This window comes from Hyperoodon ampullatus, assembly GCF_949752795.1.
Source record: "Hyperoodon ampullatus genome assembly, chromosome: 16".
Taxonomy (NCBI): Eukaryota; Metazoa; Chordata; class Mammalia; order Artiodactyla; family Ziphiidae; genus Hyperoodon; species Hyperoodon ampullatus.
In genome coordinates, this window is record NC_136929.1 from 27,352,936 (window position 1) to 27,373,484 (window position 20,549).

At 37.0% G+C, this 20,549-nt stretch overlaps 1 protein-coding gene across 1 annotated transcript in view; it reads right to left on the minus strand.

Moving 5' to 3' along the window:
* Nucleotides 1-433: 433 nt before the first annotated feature.
* Nucleotides 434-20,549, minus strand: part of SCEL (sciellin) — a 132,266-nt gene continuing 112,150 nt past the window's right edge. The window contains exons 23-29 of the mRNA XM_079721556.1: nt 16,043-16,105; nt 10,821-10,913; nt 9,784-9,855; nt 7,891-7,965; nt 4,069-4,177; nt 1,941-2,043; nt 434-482 (exon numbers count right to left, since the gene is read on the minus strand). Of these exons, the coding sequence (XP_079577682.1) occupies nt 466-482; nt 1,941-2,043; nt 4,069-4,177; nt 7,891-7,965; nt 9,784-9,855; nt 10,821-10,913; nt 16,043-16,105 (532 nt within the window). The 3' untranslated portion in view covers nt 434-465. The remainder of the gene's footprint in view (nt 483-1,940; nt 2,044-4,068; nt 4,178-7,890; nt 7,966-9,783; nt 9,856-10,820; nt 10,914-16,042; nt 16,106-20,549) is intronic.

Consider the following 20,549-nt stretch of genomic DNA (forward strand, 5'->3'; position numbering starts at 1 on the left):
AATTTCTATCAACATTACTTTTGTACATAAAGTAAACATATCTTGCTCCCATGACAGTTTTACCAAGACTTCAATAACATCTGTAAATCCAAATTCTTAGGGAAACAAAGGTGAGAAAATGGTAAATTTGTCTATAATGGAAACCGTGACACACAGCCTAATATTGAGCAGAGACGGACCTGGTCAAGGCTGACAATGCTCAATGCCATCAGAAGCGTGCTTCCTTTGACACTGGGAACTAGAACCACTTGAATTTTTGATCTCTAAATCTAACCAGATACCAGATGGTTCCCTTTATGTATGTGACCTTAGTGGAGGCAAGTAGATTATTCATGCAAGAGCAGAGTTGTTAATTCTATACCAGAGTCAATCTTTGGTGTAAAAGCTTTCCTAGATTATATGTTCTTACAATAAAAATTTTAATTCCTTAGTGAATGCTTTCATCTTGATTTTCATGTGCCAGGATTACTGAATCCACTTTGCTGAAAAATTTAAAGAAAATAAGTTAGATATACAAATTCAGTACAAAAATAAGCCTATAACTAAAGTTTAAAAAAAAATAAATAATTACTCATCAAGGGGGTAGTGGTGGGTTAAGCATTTTACTTTCACCTCCTACTGCAGTCATCACTGTGGCATGGCTTTTCGTCATACCATGAATACAAAATACCAATGCCCTGTACTCATATTTATGACATGCCTGAGAGTCATGTCTTGACAACTTAAATATACTATGAAAATGCACACAGGGAAGAACACACAAAGACTTCTGAGTGTTTTGGTAACCACATCTCCTAAACCGTATCATGGACTCCCGGGACTGAAAGTTTTAGAGCTGCACCATGCACATCAAGGCCCCTTGATGTAACAATGGATCCTGATAAGGCTGCTCGATTAAGAAAAAAAAAAAGAAATATGAGAACTGGCTGGGGAAAGCAGAAAATAGAAGGCAAAGTATGAATATAATTAGCTTTGTTCTTGTCATTGATTCTGCAGCCTGATGGAACATGGCTTTCTGAATATTTTTCAGAGTATTTTCCAGATGTAGCCTCTCAGTACCTCATTACTATCACACATTTGTCATTAAATTCCATATTTTGGATCCTGTGTAAAAATCGCAAATGCTCCTTTTTCATTTACCACCAGCAGGCAACTTGCCTTTCACACAGTGCTGTTGACCAGCTCCCCAATATCATCATGGTTATTCTCTCTACTTACTATTGAAGCAAAAATTAAATGTTGATACTAGCTTTACAATGAAGTTTCATAGGATTTTATATTGCTAGCTTACTGTACACTGTACACATCTTTTAAATCAACTTTTACAGCTTTCATGCTAAGCTTATTGAAAATATGAGTTAAAAATGCAGACCCTTAATGTTTCTTCTCACAACATTTATGCTAATCAGGTGTCCAAATTATAGTAAAGTTGGTCTTAAAGGTAAAAAAAAATATTCAAATGTTATATGCAATATAGAATTGTACACCATTAACTCTAAATTTTCCATTTAAAAATAACATTAATATAGAATTGTACACCATTAACTCTAAATTTTCTGTTTAAAAATAACATTAAAAGGCATTTAGTATAATAACCAAATTACGTTTAAAAAAAGTTTATTCCAGTGCAAATGTAAAGGTCATTCACAGAAATGCACTTCAATTCCACCAAACAGTAGAGCAAAGAAAATCTGTTTTTGTTTGGAAAAAATGGAAAATTTCCTAAAATAAATGACTTTTGCTTAGTTGTACCTATGTCTGATCTGATATCAGAAGAAAATATAAATGTTGACTGATTTTTACACCATAAGTGAAATGCCACCATGGTATCTGCAGCTGAATTTTTAATATAATTAAGAAAATACTTTTTAGTTTTGAAATCTTTCAAAATCAAAAATTCATTAATGTTAGTGATGGTTCCTTAAGAGCTTAACACTTACCTACAACTTGAGAGTAGCAAGGTTCACAATGTATTGTCTGTCTATAAATCCAAACACTGTCACCAGCTTGTAGGTTTCCCAAAGGTTGTTTGCATATTTCACACTAAACAGAATGTATAAACTTTACATTATATATGAAGTTTAGATTCTTGGCGTAACAGGATTAAAAAAAAACACTTTTACTTTTTTCAGTACCATCCTTCATAGCAACACTCAGATGAAGAAGCCTCAAGAGAATCCAGAGGGAAAATAAGGGTATACTTATTGTCTGTGATCCACACACCGAACTTTTCAAATAAATCCTCTCATAAATCCCTCTACTATGGAGGTGTGCATTTCAGGGCATATATACCACTGAAGTTTCTATGTAACTCACAACAGAGTAGACATACATTTTCAGAAATTGGTTATGCCAAAGACAAGATCACCACTGGATATCGCAAACAAAAACACAAAGTGCATTTATTGTTTGCTTACTAAGGGAGAGCTATGCTGTCCGGGTATAGGGTCATTGAGCAAAGCAAACTTCTGATCCTGTGCAGGGTTTAGGGGGAAGTTTGTTTCAAGTTGTGTTGGTTAAAGAGGAAGGAAAGGGTTGACATCTGCCTTAGACCTGTGCTCACTGGAGCAAGTTCACTGCCAACTGGCTGACTTTCAAGTTCACTGACGCAAATTGTCATAGATCAGTTTGACATGTTTAAGCCAGTTCAGATGGTTCTCTATTATTATGGCTATAGAATAATCTGTCTTTTCCTAGGAGTGTGGGGACATTTTTATTCTCAGTAGTATTTTATAATTAAATTGAAAATGGACATAAATCATCCAAAATATAATAAATGGAACTTATTCCTATTTACCAAAAGCAATAATCAGGAGAATTTTCTTCTTTAAAAAATTTTTCTGCATAATAATTTAAAATAAGGAGCTATAGACTAACTTTTCTTTCGTTGAGTAAACTTAATAATTAAAATAAAATTTTACTGTCATAATTAAATAATTATGAAATTTTCAGATTACATTTTATATAGAATTCTATATATGATGGCCTTTTGGATTTTATTTGCTCAAAATGAGGCATCATATTTCTTCTTGCTTTGTGTCACTTTCTGAAGCTAATTTAAGGAGAAGCAATCAATTGTCAAAGTATTACATCTACTTGACTGAATTAGATAATTTGTTTCAGTCATAGAATATCAGCACTAGAAAGGACCCATAGATTTAGGCTGTGGTTCTTAAACTGGCTGCCTGTTAGATCTATCTAAGGAGATTATAAAAATACCAATGCCCAGCAATCATCTCTAAGATTCTTGATTTAATTGGGGCTGGTCCCAAGCATTCTATTTTTCCCCTAATCTCCTAAAACAATTATAATATGCATCCAGGGTTGAAAACCACTGGTCTAATCAGCTACTTCATTTTACAGATGAGGATACTGAAGCTAAGCTAATTTAGATGATCGTCCAAAGTCACATGGCCTCAGTTAGTGTCAGTCAGAATTCCAGCTCAGGTCTTCAGGTTCCCAGTTAAGTGCTCACCCAGTTACACCAAAAACTATATTGTTGACCTACGCAATGTTTTTGTGAAAAGTAAAAGAAATAGCATATAAAAACACAAACTGTGAAGCATTTTACTACGTACGCTTTATTATTATACTAAGCCACATTTAATTAGAATTAATCATGCTCTCAAAAGCAGACTGAGTTTCAACTATTGTTAAGTCCATTGGTCCTAATTTCATGACGTAAGGAGCTGCTAGCTTTCTTCTCAACAATTTCTTTGCCTTTTCAGATTTCATTATATATTTTATGTAATGCATGATTTATGAAAATGCTGCAAAAACTTTTCTAAAGAGAACCAGTGTTTATCTTTTTACAGATTTCAATCTGTAGGGCAAGAGTTATAAATGTGCCAATAATCAACTTTTAAGCCTAAAGCCAAGAGAATAATTATAAACCTTGGAGGTTTAGGCTGTAGAACTCTGAGAAATGTTTAAATAGTGCATTATTAATGTGCATGACAGTGTTTCTGAAAGCTTTAACTTCATCTCATATATTTCATTAAATAATTATTTTTATTCCAATCGTTATGCAATTTTATATTGAGTTAAATGCAATAAACATAGCCTTACCTTGAAGCAAGTGGAATGGCAGCAAATTTGTAATTCATTTAAAATCATCTTAGCTTCTGTGCCCAAGGGTTTTCGACAGTAAGTGCACATATCCATTTCAATGACAGACCTATAGAGATGTAAGCAATTAAAAATAAATTTGTCGTCATGCAAAAGACAGATGTATTCCCCATAAAGTCATATGGAAATGATATACTAATTTTGTTGATACTGTAGTAAATTATGTAAAAATCAAGGAAAGCTGAGGATTTACTTATCCTAGGATAGCAGGATAAGTGATTGATTCTTCTAGTTATTTCAAAATGATATCAAAGAATTAACATGAAGGAAAGTCTCAGATTATTAATTCATTAGCAATCAAAAGTGCATCTGGGCAGGACAAAGATGTTCACAGTTTTCTAACTGAACTAGATCATAAGTACCCCTTGAAGATAGAAGAGGGTTTTGAATTATTAATGTACTTATATCATAGAAAATTTATGCTGCAGATTAATATAAAAATTTAACTCTCAAAACATTCAATAGGACAAAAATAGAAATCCATTCAAGAATGTGTTGGTGAATTCACAAATGATGGATAACCTAGATTCTAGGGTCTAGAGTCACTAAAATGCTCCCCTATGCCACTTCTCTTGGTGTCACACTGTAAGACTCAGAATGTTGGGGGCCCTTTCATGACAAAAATTCTCCAATATGATATAATCTCACCACAAATTTGATGGGGAAAAAAGAGCTTTGCTATTTACTTTGGAAAAATAATGTTCAATAATAAATAAATGATCAGCAAGTCCAAAAGACCTTGGATCACGCCAGAGTCTTAAGAAAGGCCAATAACTACTTGATTCTTTTCCTTTTGAAAGGTCTTAGGACAGTCTTAAATAGCACCTTGCAGAGTTTACTAGTCTCAAGGTGTTAGCAAACAAGCCTGAAATTTCCAAAGTAGGATACGTACCGGGGTGGTGAAATAAAAATAGCTAATACTTAATAGTGCTAATATGTTTAATATGTGCAGTGCATTTTCCACGCACTTTGCTTATATCAACTCGTTTATTCTTCATAACATCTCTGAGAAGCAGGTACTCTTATTTTTATCATTATTTTACAGAAGAGAAAGCTGAGGCACAGAAGGGTAAGTCATGTAGCCAGTGAGTGGCAGAGGCAGGATTTGAATGAAGGCAGAGCAGCCACAGAGCCCTTTGCTACCTCTGGGCCTGCTTTGTGAGACTGACTGGGCTCGCTGGGTTAGAAAGAACTAGTCATGCCCAGAAACCACAATGGATCCTGTCATCAAGCGCAGGACTAGAAGCAGAGAGGAGGGAAAGTTGAGGGGAGGAGGGGGTAAGAGAGGAAAGGGATTGGAGTCGATAAACCTTTTTTCATTTTATACTCTCAGCCATTCTAGTAATCTCTTCTTCCCTTATGTATATAAATAAAGATTTCCCTCTTTCAATGATCTCTCTAGGTACTTGCTTACATATTCTGGGCAAAGAGTTTCCTATGCATTTTTCACGTATATGCATATGTAGGTACCCACACACTTAAATTTCCCATGTTAGACTGTAAGCACTTCCAGAGTAAAAACTGCCACTCTCTAGCATTCTTCCATTCCAGAGACACACTGAGACAGGAGCTGGGAATATAAAGAAGAGTGAGAGAGTCTCCTCTAATGAGAAGCCTTCTTTCCACTAGGGTAGCCAGGTGTGTGATTGGATGGTCACCACATATTTATGGATGTGTGAAAAGAGTTAGGAGAACACAGCCAGTGGAGCAACTTATCCCTGGGGTGAAGCAGGAAAGGCTTGTCAGCATAAGTGCCATCTGAGTTAAAGCCTGAGGGTGAAGGAGCTCTCAAAGGGAGCTCAGTGAGTTGGGGAGGGGCGTGATGGAGGGGTTCCAAGTAGAGTGAACAGGATGTACCAAGGTGCCACACAATGAGGGTGGCTGGAGTGATTGAACATCAGACAATATTCAGCAGGATCAGATTCTGAAGGCCCATAAATCATGTACAGAGGAATTTGGTATTTACCCTGTAGAGGGGCACTGGCCACTTTATGGGACTGATGTTCTTAGGTAAGAACTGTGGGGATGCAGCTAATTTCACACAATGATCAACAGAAAAAGTTTGCTGGACTAACCGGTTTTAAGAGAGAATTGACTTTTGCTCTGATGACTAAAAAAATTTCAAGGATCACTTGAGGAATAGAAGTGAAATTCTTCACTTTGAGAGCAATACTTTAATGTAGAATGCTTTTCCTCCTTAACAATAAAAATATGAGCCCAGGGAAAGCTCTGGTGTTGGTGTTATCCTTATTAAGATCATACTTAGTCAGGAATTCTCTGGTGTTTCGGTGGCTAGGACTCCACGCTCTTACTGCCAGGGACCTGGGTTTGATCCCTGGTCAGGGAACAAAGCTGTGCCTTGTGACCAAAAAAAAAAGATCATACTTAGTCAAAGATCTTTTCAGAGCATTATGAAAAACCTAGCTCTGGTGTTTTGGTTATCTAAACAGTACTTGTGGTGCTCCTGTAGTCACATCAAAGAGGTGTGACTTAAAGGCAAGACACTAAGAAGAGCCTTGGTAATAGAAGATCTTACAAAAGTGACAAAAAGAGGAAATAATTTTGATGCCTGGCCCACCTGTTTCCCTTAGTAAATGAAACATAGGTTTGTTTATTCAGGAATAATTTATTGAGTATCTGTTAGGTGCCAAGGACTGCGTTACAAGCTGAGGCTGTACATAAAAATAAGATATGGGGGCTTCCCTGGTGGCTCAGTGGTTGAGAGTTCGCCTGCCGATGCAGGGGACACGGGTTCGTGCCCCGGTCCGGGAAGATCCCACATGCCGCGGAGCGGCTGGGCCCGTGAGCCACGGCCGCTGAGCCTGCGCGTCCGGAGCCTGTGCTCCGCAACGGGAGAGGCCACAACAGTGAGAGGCCCGCGTACAGAAAAAAAAAAAAAAAAAAGATATGTCGTGACCCTCAGTGAACCATATTTCCACCCCCTGCAATAGAGAAATACCATCCATAGAATACCGGACATTTGCATTACAGCTGGTTTGGTTTCCAGTGGTTGGATTGAAATGCTAATTATTTTTATTTCCTCCGCTGGAAGTCTGCAGGCCACAGTCTCAGGAGTGTCACCTATTTACCCGACTGAGCATAAAATGGTAAAAGAGAGTAATCAAGAGCAAAAGCCTGAGGTCAGTTTACCGGCACTAAATTGATGCTCATCCTAGCCCGCTTCCTGGGAACTGAGCACGGGCCCTAGTGGGTCACAGAGGCACATCCACGCAGCTGTTTGTAAGGTGAGCTGGCTTTGGAAAACCGCAAGGAGGGAGGGCTGAGGGCACAGTCTAGGGATGCAATGAAGCCTAGATGCTAATAATGTGGCAGTACTGGGGACTCCTGGGATCACCAACAGCAGAGACACTTGCCTGGGAGGCAGCTGTAAGGCACAGAAAGCTCTACTGGAATAAAGTACATCAAAATCAAAGAACAACAGCCAGGAAGCCAAGGAGCAAATTCCTAGATGCAGAGGTTGCTGTACTTTGTTCCACTCATACAGTCACCAATATAACCACTGTCAGGAATGTCATCTCCAAGTTCAATGGACTACAAGAATGTGTACATATATATTTCAGTGCTTATACATAATGAAGATATGTAAATATATATTATATATAAATAATATACACATATATAATAAAATGTATATTTATAAAGTATGTACACACATATATATTATCTATAATATATAAAAATACATATGTTTATATGTGTGTGTGTATATACTTTTATGTATGGAAATACAGACATACTCACCTATCGGAAGTCGAATAAACGGTTTGTATGTATTTTCCAGAGATACTCTCCTGATATCTATCCTTTGGTGATTTACTAGAAACAAACACATATGGACATGTGAGAATTGGGCTATTTCCCTAGTATTGAAGTATATACCCCTATGCAGGCAAGGAAGCACACACACACCCACTCACACAGCCTCATTATTATTATTCTTTGTGATGTTACAAGCCAGGACAATGTACTGACTTTTTTTTTTTTTTAATCTGGAGAAGTATTGATATGCAAGAAACCTCCAAGTTGACATAAGTTGACATATTCACCAAGATAAATAAAGAATGGGGCAAGGAGAGTGCAAAAACAAGTGTAAGCAGGAAAAGCAGTTATTGTTTTTCATGAAGTTTATACTTGCACCTCCCTTATTTTTACTAAAAGAAAGCTATCTGTAGCCTCACATAAAGAATATACACAAAGCACGAGCCAGTGCAGGCAAATATAGACAGACACCATTCACGTAGAGAAACACTCCTGAACTTTTAGAGAAAGCTTTGGAAGTTTTTATATTTGCTTGAAAACATCCAGGAATCATTTAGAATGAAAGCAAAAATATTGTAACTTTTAAAAGTCCTCTTTGTTCCCTTTCTGCTCCAGTTTTTAAACGTCACTCTCTCCTGGAGACAAATGAAGTGTGCAGTGCACTAACCAGCTGGCTGTCCATAACTGCTTCCCCAGTACTTACACTACCTGGGAGCACATTAGGACCAGAAGCAATATGTTCCTATTATTTCATACAGTGAAGGATAACTCCATAGCCCTCACTTGGGATTTTTTAATGAGAAATCCTTCCCTCCCTCCAAACTGCCCGTAGGCAGACTGCTGTCAGAAATAGAATCTACTTTACGGAACACATAGCCCACAATGCTGAATAAAAGTTTGCACATATTTATGCCTGATACATATAAAATTGTTCCCATTTTATTGGTCAGAAAATTGAGACTTGAATTGAGACAGAAAACTGAAGTTAAGTAGTTTTGCTGAGGCCACATAGTCAGTAAATGACAAACTAAGATTCAATCCCAACTCTGATTCTAGGGCCTCTGGTCTAATATATACTGCACTGCCGGTGTAGATTTTAGGGAGAACTGGATTAAGCAGCAAAATCAAAGTTGAGGTTGCATTTTACAAGGTAACTTACTTTGGGGTCTGAGGAATCCCTTTTGGGGGGAAGGTTGCTCAAATTGAATGCACCTCGAGTTTCTGGGACCCCCGCCCCCATACTCTGCTCTCTGGACTCTTTGAAATGGGCGATGATTAACACATGCATGCGTATATCCACATCTGAATGCCCCACCGTTACCCTACCCCACAATTAGGCCAATTCTTGTTTTTATACTCCGCGAAATCGAATGACTTGTGAATCCCTGACCTTGTTTGACATTTTCCTCAACATCCATCACATCAAGCAGCGGATTTTGTGGGCCAGAGCTTATTTACTAAAAGTTATACCCCTTATTTCAGATTAGAGGTAAACAATAGTCGATAGAACCATTTAATTAAAGTGTGACTCCAAATTAGCATAGGAATACTTGTGTAATTTTATAAAGCTTATTTTGGGCATGTATGTTTATGTGACAACTCTCAAATAACTATCCTATTATGTATACATGTGTTATATTAAAATATTTTTAGTCCATTCAATGAAATTGTATGATTATTTGACAAATACTTAATAGTGGAAAGATTATAAAGAATTATATACTTATTTATATAAAGAACTCGATATACTCTTAAACGTTCTGCTATTTGAAAAAAGCAAGCATACCCTAAAAAAATGGCATTCCTTCTTAAACACAGATTATTTCAAAATTATAAAAAATATATAGCAAAATACTTCAAATAAATTTCCAGTACCTATTCTCCACATACGTCCTTGTGTACACAACAGTATCCTGTGGTCCTGCATGCCTGGTTTCAGCATTGGAGCTGCAATACAAACCATTTTACTTCATGTATAAAGTTTGTTTACAGGATAATCAAATTAACAAGGCAATTATCCAATCCAATGAAAAAAATAATGCTCATATAGTCCTTCTAAACTATTATCTTTGAAATACGAATGTTAAAGTGGTATCAATCCATTTCTGCAAAATTTATTTATGTCTCCCATTTTGTCTTAACTTCCAGAAGTGCCTTGGCCTACTTCCAGAATACTATTATGAAAATCGGTCACTCAATAAGTCTGTTGTAGAGCACGATGATTATTTTGAATATTCCTGTAACATGTTTTAGTGTCTCTTTCCCTGATGTCCCATTCATATTTCCAAACCATTGCTTTCCCCACAAATCTCAAGCAAAAAGTGGACCTTAATTAATGAACATAACATCTGATTTAATGAAACATAATGAACATAACATCTGATTTAATGAAACCTTTAAATCTACTTAAAGAACGTCAATGCCAATGTCTCAATCATGCTTTTTTAAAAAAAATTATAGGGCTTCCCTGGTGGCGCAGTGGTTGAGAGTCCGCCTGCCGATGCAGGGGACACGGGTTCGTGCCCCGGTCCGGGAAGATCCCACATGCCGCGGAGCGGCTGGGCCCGTGAGCCATGGCCGCTGAGCCTGCACGTCCGGAGCCTGTGCTCCGCAATGGGAGAGGCCACAACAGTGAGAGGCCTGTGTACCGCAAAAAAAAAAATATAGACTTTTTAAGGAAAAAATCACAGTTTACACTCATTATTCATAATTGACAACTTACCAGTGACCAAGTTGTTTACTCAACACCTTTGTATAAGCCCGCTTAGCCACTGGTAAAATTAAAAATTCCTGCATTTCAAAGGAAGGATCAGGTTGTATGTGGATGTTTAGTTTAAAAAACAGAAGGAGAATAAAAAAATACAACAGAAGGAGAATAGTCCTGTCAGCTGTTTTATAATTGACCACAGTACCTGAGCGTCTTCTGTGCTTCATAAGAGTAGGCAGTGGTTCTAGAAGATGGGCTGATTAAAGCCTCAGTAGACCCACTAACTTGGCCATCTTGCCTGAGAAAGCAAATGCAAATATTTGGCACTTAAAATCAAGGCCACCTACAAGGTTTTTGTTTTATTAAAATTCTGTTCAATGAACTTTTTAAAATATACAGTGAACCTCTTTCTTGTTTGCCTGGTTTCTGCACAGATACACAAATAGAATACATGTACGACTTTACTCCTCCACAGAGACCACTATCTTACCTTTAGGAATCATCTACAGGTATGTGTCACATTATCTAACACTAAGACAGAATATTTTTTTACCAAGGGCAGGAACCATCTGAAATTGGTTCCAGTAACATTTTCACAGCAGCAGTGCCATTTTAGAAAGTTTTTCGTGTACAACATATCTGACAGTTTATCAGTTTAATGAAAGTTATCCAGGGGTTCCTTTGAGAAATTCCAGTTTCCATTTTGTTTTTAATGGAAAGCAGTATTTTGAAGATTGCAAAAGAACTTTGACCTAGATTTCTGCTAATCTAAAAATGTCACTATGCTTAACAAAGTGCAGGCATATTTGCTTTTTCCTATGAGACAGAGGAAAATTCTAATGCAGGAGTAGTGAAAGCTTTAGCTCTTTTTCCTCCCCTGTGTTAGTAAACTCTGATATAGGAGAGACATAAAGACCAAGAGGAGGATTTAGATCTTGATCATGATTTATCATTCTTAACTGGCCTGTTCCTTCCATTTCCAGGTAGCTCTTAAAAAAGAAGAAAACATCTGTTCACATAGTATCAACTCTGGCATACAGAAAACCATCTTCTAGTTTTAAGACAGATATTTCACAAAACAGATGTTTTACAGCTGAGTTAAAATGACACTAAGTAATAAAGTAGAATTATTATTATTAGAAGATTTTCTAATACAATCATTAGAATATGTCATTCCAGAAAAATGAACCTAGTTGTGAATTGTTTGGAAATATTCAAATCATATAGTACATAATACAAAACCCAATTTTAGCAAATAGTTTCAAAGGACAAAGGTTGTCAATGAGTGTGAAATGTGTCTGTATTGTCCTCAGAAAGATAAAATCAAATATCACCAATCTGCAAAATCTGCAGATAGGAAAGTGAAATAATTTGTAAACAGTTTTGATAAGGATTGAACTGTGTCCTGCCAAAATTCTTATGCTGAATTTGGTTTAATTGGTTTGGCGTACGGCTTGGGCATTTGCAGTCTTTTAAACCTCTCCAGTAAGTCTCACGTGCAAGTCAAGACTGAGAACCACTACCTTAGAGGCAGCCTGACATCTTACCCAAAAGAGCACTGGTTCTCAAAGTGTGGGCCCTGGATTAGCAGGTGAGTCTGATGTAAATAAAATGTGGGAACCAGTGCAATAGAGGACTCTCCACCAAACTATTCCTTAGATGCCTTGAATAATATTCCTAAAGAAGAACTTATGACTGACAATGTTTTTTGCTTGATGGCTTTATTGTTAAGACGTTACCCTTCATTGAAACAAATTGCTGAATTGTAACTTGCAATCAACGTTCACAATTTTGTTTCTTTTTTTTTTGGTGATACGCGGGCCTCTCACCGTTGTGGCCTCTCCCGTTGCTGAGCACAGGCTCCGTATGTGCAGGCTCAACAACTTGGGCCCAGCCAACGCAGGCCCAGCCGCTCCACGGCATGTGGGATCCTCCCGGACCGGGGCACGAACCCGCGTCCCCCGCATCGGCAGGCGGACTCTCAACCACTGCGCCACCAGGGAGGCCCCACAATTTTGTTTCTTAATTAAATAACTCCATAAACTATAAAACCAAATATTGTGTTGGAACTTACAAAATTCCAAATGGAATTATACTTGAGAAAATGTCTTCTGCAGTGGAAGTTCACCTTGAAAATTTAACTATCTAGAACCTTCATACACTGCTAGTGAGAACATCAAATGGTACAGCTGATTTAAAAAACAGTCTGGCAGTTCCTCAAATGGAGTTACTGTAGGATTCAACAATTTCACTCCCTAGGTATTTACCCAAGAGAAATAAACACACTCTACACAAAAACGTATATATGAATGCTTATAGCAGCATTGTTCATAAGAGTGAATTACAATCCAACAGTGGAAACAATCCAAATGCCCATCAATTGATAAATAGATAAACAAAATGTAGTACATTCACACAGTAGAATATCATTTGGCAATAAAAAGAAATGAAATACTGAGACATGCTACAACATGGGTGAACCTTGAAAACATTATTCTAAGTGAAAAAAGCCAGTCACAAAGGACCACATATTTTATTATTCCATTTATATGAAATGTCCGGAATAGGAAATTTAAAGAGCCAGAAAGTAGCTTAGTAGTCGTCCAGAGCTAAGGGGTTGGGGGAAAATGATGTGTGACTGCTACTGGGCATTGGGTTTCATTTTGAGGTGATGAAAATTTTGTAAAAGTGATTGTAATGATGGTTGTACAACTAACTCTGTGAATATACTAATCAGAAAGCATATATCTATGTGGACATCCAATCACTATACAAAGTGAATACATTCATAAAGTAAACCAAGTGTCAGTTTAACAGATTGGCCTATGACTCTTATTTAGATTTCCATTGTTCTATTTGACTTAACCTTGGCAACTTGACTTTAAACGGCATAAAATAATTTCAACTGATAAATACCCATGTCACTGCAAACTTTATAAATCTCTTTTGCATGAAGACTAAAAGCTTAGTAAGAGCTTACCATTTTGAACTGTTGTATGTGTTAGGGTTTACTTCTATAAAACTATCAAGGTTTTGAGCTCTTGTCAAAATTACAGGTTTTAAATATATAAAAAGAAGTCTTATTGGTACCAAAGGGGATAGTGGAGGAGGAGGGGGCAGGAGATAAATTAGGACTTTGGGATTAACACATACACACTACTATATATAAAATAGACAATCAAAAAGGACCTACTATATAGCACAGGGAACTCTACTCAATATCCTGTAATACCTATAATGGAAAAGAATCTGAAAAAGAGTATATTATATATATATATATATATATATATATATATATATATATATATATATACATATATATATACATATAACTGAGTCACTTTTCTGTACACTTGAAACTAATACAGCATTGTACAATAACTATACTTCAATAAAAATAAATAAAAATTTAAAAAAGCAGAATTCTCCTGTGGAAAAATAAAGAGAGGACTTGAGGCCAGGACACCTCTCTAATTTACTAACTTTCTGCACCTGATCCAGTCTCTTACTCTCTGACCCTCAATTTTCTTTCTGTTAAATTTTTACCCAGAGTCAAGTAAACTTTCTTTTCTGTAGCCAGAATATATGGGTGCAAAATTTGGCCCAGAGATTTCTTTTTTCCACTTTTTTTTTTCACGTGAGAATTTTATTATTGTTTATTGTTTATTGTTTATTGTTCTTTCAGGGCTGGGGCAGTATCTACATTTTCCATTTAATTTGGAGACAGATCCTGTACAGGATTCGGAGAGAACTGAAGAAGAATGAATAACATCTGAACACAGAACTCAGGGATGAGCAGATGATTTTGTAGTGGTGGTTAAGGCGTCCAGACATAGTAACTGACTGTGATGATCACCATCCCACTGGAGAGACGGGGTGCATTTGTGAATGTACATGTGATTGTTGGGTTATGTTAGGTAAGAGGCACAGATGAAACTGCAGAAAAGTAAAGGAGAGTGTGTGTACATTACAGCCAGCCACGGTGTTTTCCATCCCACACCCTCTTCTACACAGATGGCCACAACCACACCGCCTTGCTGAAGGAGGCCAGACAGACCTTGGAAAGCTAGAGGAAGGTGAAGTTACGAGGAAGGAGAGGCAGCTAAAGCTCGTGGTTATCAAACAGCTACAGAGCAGAGAATAAGGAAGCCAATAGGTAGAGGGAAGAGCAGGAGAAAAATAGGCAGAAGCCAACAAAGAACTGACAATGACCAAGAACTAAGGTTAATGTCTGGGGATTCCTGATGGTATGTCCTCTGGTCAAGAATGAACAACCTTCCAGTGCAGGCCTCCGTGAAGCCCGGCCATGCTACCATTCCTGCCCTTGAATTTCCATTTCCTCATTAATCTTTCCAATAAAACCTGTTTCATGAGCAAGCCTAACTCAAACTGAAACACCTCTCAAGTCATATTCAGGGAAAAGTTCCTTAATTATACCTCCTCATTTACTTGTCATTTTTTAATCTGGATCATTTCCAAATAATATTTGAATAAGCTTGGTTAATTGTAAGCCCAATACTGTTCCCAAAATAGTGGATCCTATTGAAAATGTAGCCTCCCTCATTCTATCAGAGGCTTGCTTGGGATCACAAAAAGAGAAGGCAGAGGATGATTTGGAGAATTAAGGAAACAGAAAGAAACTACCTACCTCTTATATGCAAGAGCCTTTAAGAGATATGAAAAACAGACAAAACAGTGAGCCAGCTCTTTTCCTACTTTTCTACTCTCTTCACTTGATATCAACAATATCATTTCTTTACATAAACTTTTTTTTTTTTTAAACAGAAAAGGCAGCTGTATCTTAGGAAGGTTAAAAATAGAAACTTATTGCTTCTAGGGTCCTCCCATGTGTTGGGAGAAGAATTGCTAAACATGGAAGACTTTTAAAATTCTTTCCTAATTTAAACAATCTGTAACAACAATGAAGCATAGCTTCTATCCTAACCTTCGTTGTAAAAGAAACAAAGTACAACAGTTTTAAAGCTGGTATTCTCTGTGGTGTAAAGAAATTCCAAAATTAGGTCCTGTTTTGTGGCTGTGATGAATTTGTGCATTCTTTTAGCACTACGTATCCAAGGAAGAGATTCCCAGAGTGCTTTCTGCACTGCTGAAAACCTACCAAGCGACAGTAAGTAAAAATAAATCTTCACAGCCCAAGTGCAGAGCACTGAATTTCCATGATGCCTTTTACAGTAAAGCCATTGAACAGCAGGTCCTTAGTCAGAAATTCCAACAGAATTCAAAGTTTGCTAACTTTTTTCCAAATCAGTTATTAAGCACCCTGTACATTGTTTTTCATATTCAGATAGTGTTTATATTTAAATATCACAGTACAGTTCAACTTCTCAGAAAATCTTTCAAGGTTATATAATTTATGAAGGCTCATATGGAATTCATAAGAAAAACGTAAATTATAATAAGCCTTACCTTTCGTTTTTACTCTTAGACATATTGGAATTTACTTCAATTAAATTTTCTGGGTCCTGGTCTCTATAGAAAAAAAAATATATTTTTACATATATATATATATATATATATATATATATATATGATGTAATTACATACAGTTTTAGGAAATAAACATTAGAATAAAAAATTTTTAGATCAGTACAAAAATTTAAACATAGTCATTTGTGGTCTTTAAGGATATGGACATCGAAAATCTGACATCGAACTATTTGTCCTATGCAACTCAAGTATGAGCATGGATTACGTTATGAGAGAGAAATAAAGAACTAAGTTTTTGGAAGGTTTGAGAAATCTGGTCTGAAAAGAAACAACTGATTGATATTCACATTCAGCTAACTTTGAATGAATACTTACTTTGCATCACAAAGTACTAACTTGTGTATTTCCATGTGGATTATCTCATTCAGATCTCACAAAATCTTGCAGGACAGCATATGGGGCTCAGAAAGTCTAAGTGAATTTTCCAAGGTCAATTGACTAATTTGTAAAAGAGTCAAGGCTTGAGGCTGAGCCACCTGCCCATCTGAAATCAACTCTTAAATATTTAATTAGAGCCTTTATTCCAGCTTTTTGCATGACAGAAATATGAGAAGTCAACCCCAAATTTGAATAAACAATTCATAATGTGGAGGATAAATGGGACAATTACATTCTTAAATCTTGGGCTACAATAATGATTTGACACACCTTCATGAGATACAATGTTCTCTGGTATGTTATGTATATATTAATTATTTATATATTTTCTATAACACTGGTAGTTCTTAATTTTTTTCCATGAGTTTGGAAAAGCCTTGTCACCAACGCTATTGGTTAGCAGGATGGTTTAGGAGTCAGAGCAAGGCCATTTCTTCTCCTACTTTCTTGGGCAAGTTAGTCAACCTTTCTAAGTTTCCTTTTGTAAACTAGGATAATAATATCTAATTTTATAAGGTTGCAGTGAGAATAAATTAGTTAATGTAAATAAACTTTGTAGGCACAATGACTATAGTTGTGACTGAACTGAGTAAGAATAAATAAGTGATAATTAACAGAAGTGTAGTGACACAGCACTAGGCACTATGGATTCCAGAATTCTGAGGGACTATATTTTCATTTTTATTTCTGCCCTAACTTTTCACATCTTTAGAGTTAACTCCAGTTTTCATAAATCTCCCTTCTCCAGTCCTGAATAGCAGATTTCAAGTAAGGTTCTTTTACATGGAATCAGTGTAGGGACTCTGACTCACAAAATTAATATTGATAAGGATGAAAAATAACATAAAAGTCCTCATATTTATGTGGGATGAGATTTAATACTCCTTTTATATAACATCCAAGCCATCAATAAGTGATAAATATGCTAATTAAGCAGCATTCCATAGCTACACTTAAACCTCACATTTAAAATACTAGCTGCGGGCCTGGGAGATCAGTAGGCAGGCAGGATGGGCCCTCCAGGAGGAGCGGGAGAGGAGTGGAGGTTGATTGCCATGTCCACTCAGTCCTGGGGAGCCTGCTGAGCTCCTAGGCCATCCCCTGCCCTCCAAAGCCCCCTCCAGGCTGTGTGGGTCTTTGGGGGCATAGGACGGAGGCTGGGGAGATCAAGAGAGGCAGGAGGGAGGGGCCCTCTGAGGCTGGAGGAGGAGGTGAGGAGAGGAGGGTGTTTGCCCCGCTTACTCAAGCCCAGGAAGCCTGCTGGGCTCCCAGGTGAGGTCCCCTGCCATCTGAGACCAGGGGTGGGGGGCACGTCTGGGCCCCTTCTGTTCCTTGAGCCTAAGCCCCACCCACCATAGCCCCCAGGGCCTTTTCCAGCCCTGTAGGTCCTGAGCATTGGCCCTGCCCACCAACCAAACCTTGCCCTTGCTTAGGCCCTGCCCTCCACAGCCAAGGCCCTTCTTTTTTTCTTTTCCCTCCTCCTCTTTTTTACTATTGTGGTACTGATGTACCTTTCAGTTGTTGATTCATCTATATTTTTATTTTATATTCTTCCTAACGTATCTGTTAGTTTCCTAGGCTAATGTTATTTTTTACTTTGTTTATTTCTTTTTTTTTTTTTTGCTGCCCCAGGTGGCTTGTGGGGTCTTGGTTCACAAGCCCAGGGCCAAAGCTCCTGCAGTGGGAGCTCTGAGTCCAAACCACTGGACTAACAGAGAAAGATGCCAGGGAATATTCATTGGAGTGAGGTCTCACGGAGTTCCACATCTCAGCACCAAAACCCAGTTCTACCCAATAGCCTACAAACTCCAGTGTTGGAAGCCTCAGGCTAAACAACCAGTAAGATAGGAACACAATCCCACTCAAAAAAAAAAAAAAAAAAGAGATGGTAAAAAAATATGCCACAGATGAAAGAACAAGGTATAAACCTACATGACCAAATAAATGAAGAGGAAATAAGCAATCTACCTGAAAAAGAATTCAGAGTAATGATATTAAAGATGATCCAGAATCTCAGAAATAGAATGGAGGCATGGATTGAGAAAATACAAGAAATGTTTAACAAAGATCTAGATAACTAAAGAACAAACAAACAGAGATGAACAACACAATAACTGCAATGAAAAATACACTAGAAGGAATCAATAACAGAATAACTGAGGCAGAAGAATGAATAAGTGAGCTGGAAGACAAAATGGTGGAAATAACTGCTGAGGAGCAGAATACAAATATAAAAGAATGAAAAGAATTGAAGACAATCTCAGAGACCTCTGGGACAAGACTAAATGCACCAACATTCAAATTATAGGGGTCCCAGAAAAAGAAGAGAAAAAGAAAGGGTCTGAGAAAATATTTGAAGAGATTATAGTTGAAAACTTCCCTAACATGGGAAAGGAAATAGTCACCCAAGTCCAGGAAGCACAGAGTCCCATACAGGATAAACCCTAGGAAAAACACACCAAGACACATATTAATCAAACTAACAAAAATTAAATTCAAAGAAAAAATATTAAAAGCAGCAAGGGAAAAGCAACAAATAACATACAAAGGAATCCCCATAAAGTTATCAGCTGATTTTTCAGCAGAAACTCTGCAGGCCAGAAGGGAGTGGCAGGTATACTTAAAGTGATGAAAGAGAAAAACCTACAGCCAAGATTACTCTACCCAGCAAGGATCACATTCAGATTCGATGGAGAAATCAAAAGCTTTTCCGACAAGCAAAAGCTAAGAATTTGGCACCACCAGACAAGCTTTACAACAAATGCTAAAGGAACTTCTCTAGGTGGGAAACACAGCAGAAGAAAAAGACCCACAAAAACAAACTCAAAACAATTAAGAAAATGGTAATAGGAACATACATATTGATAATAACCTTGAATGTAAATGGATTAAATGCCCCAACCAAAGGAGAGAGACTGGCTGAATGGATACAAAAACAAGACCCATATATATGCTGTCTACAATAGACCCACTTCAGACCTAGGGACACATACAGACTGAAAGTGAGGGGATGGAAAAAGATATTCCATGCAAATGGAAATCAAAAGAAAACTGGGGCAGCAATACTCGTATCAGATAAAATAGACTTTAAAATAAAGACTGTTACTAGAGACAAAGAAGGACACTACATAATGATCAAGGGATCAATCCAAGAAGAAGACATAACAATTATAAATGTTTATGAACACAAAATAGGAGCACCTGAATACATAAGGCAAATTCTAACAACCATGAAAGGAGAAATTGACACTAACACAAAAATAGTAGGGGACTTTAACACTCCACTTATGCCAATGGACAGATCATCCAAACAGAAAATAAAGAAGGAAACACAAGCTTTAAATGACACAATAGACCAGATAGATCTAATTGATATTTATAGAACAGTTCACCCAGAAGTGGCAGATTACACTTTCTCTCAATTGCTCATGGAAGATTCTCCAGGATAGATCACATCTTGGGTCACAAATCAAGCCTTAGAAAATTTAAGAAAATTGAAATCGTATCAAGCATTTTTTCTGACCACAATGCTTTGAGACTGGAAATCAATTACAAGAAAAAAACTGTAAAAAACACAAATGCATGGAGGCTAAACACTGTGTTACTAAATAACCAAGAGATCACTGAAGAAATCAAAGAAGAAATAAAATAATACATAGAAACAAATGACAGCGAAAACACAATGACCCAAAACCTATGGGACACAGCAAAAGCAGTTCTAAGAGGGAAGTTTATAGCAATACAATCTCACCTCAAGAAACAAGAAAAAACTCAGATAAACCATGTAAGCCTACACTTAAAAGAGAAAGAAGAACAAAGAAAACCCAAAGTCAGTACAAGGAAAGAAATCATAAAGATCAGAGCAGAAATAAATGAAATAGAAATGAAGAAAACAATAGCAAAGATCAATAAAACTAAAAGCTGGTTCTTTGAGAAGATAAACAAAATTGATAAACCCTTAGCCAGACTCATCAAGAAAAAAAGGGAGAAGATTCAAATCAACAGAATTAGAAATGAAAAAGAAGTATCAACTGACACTGCAGAAATA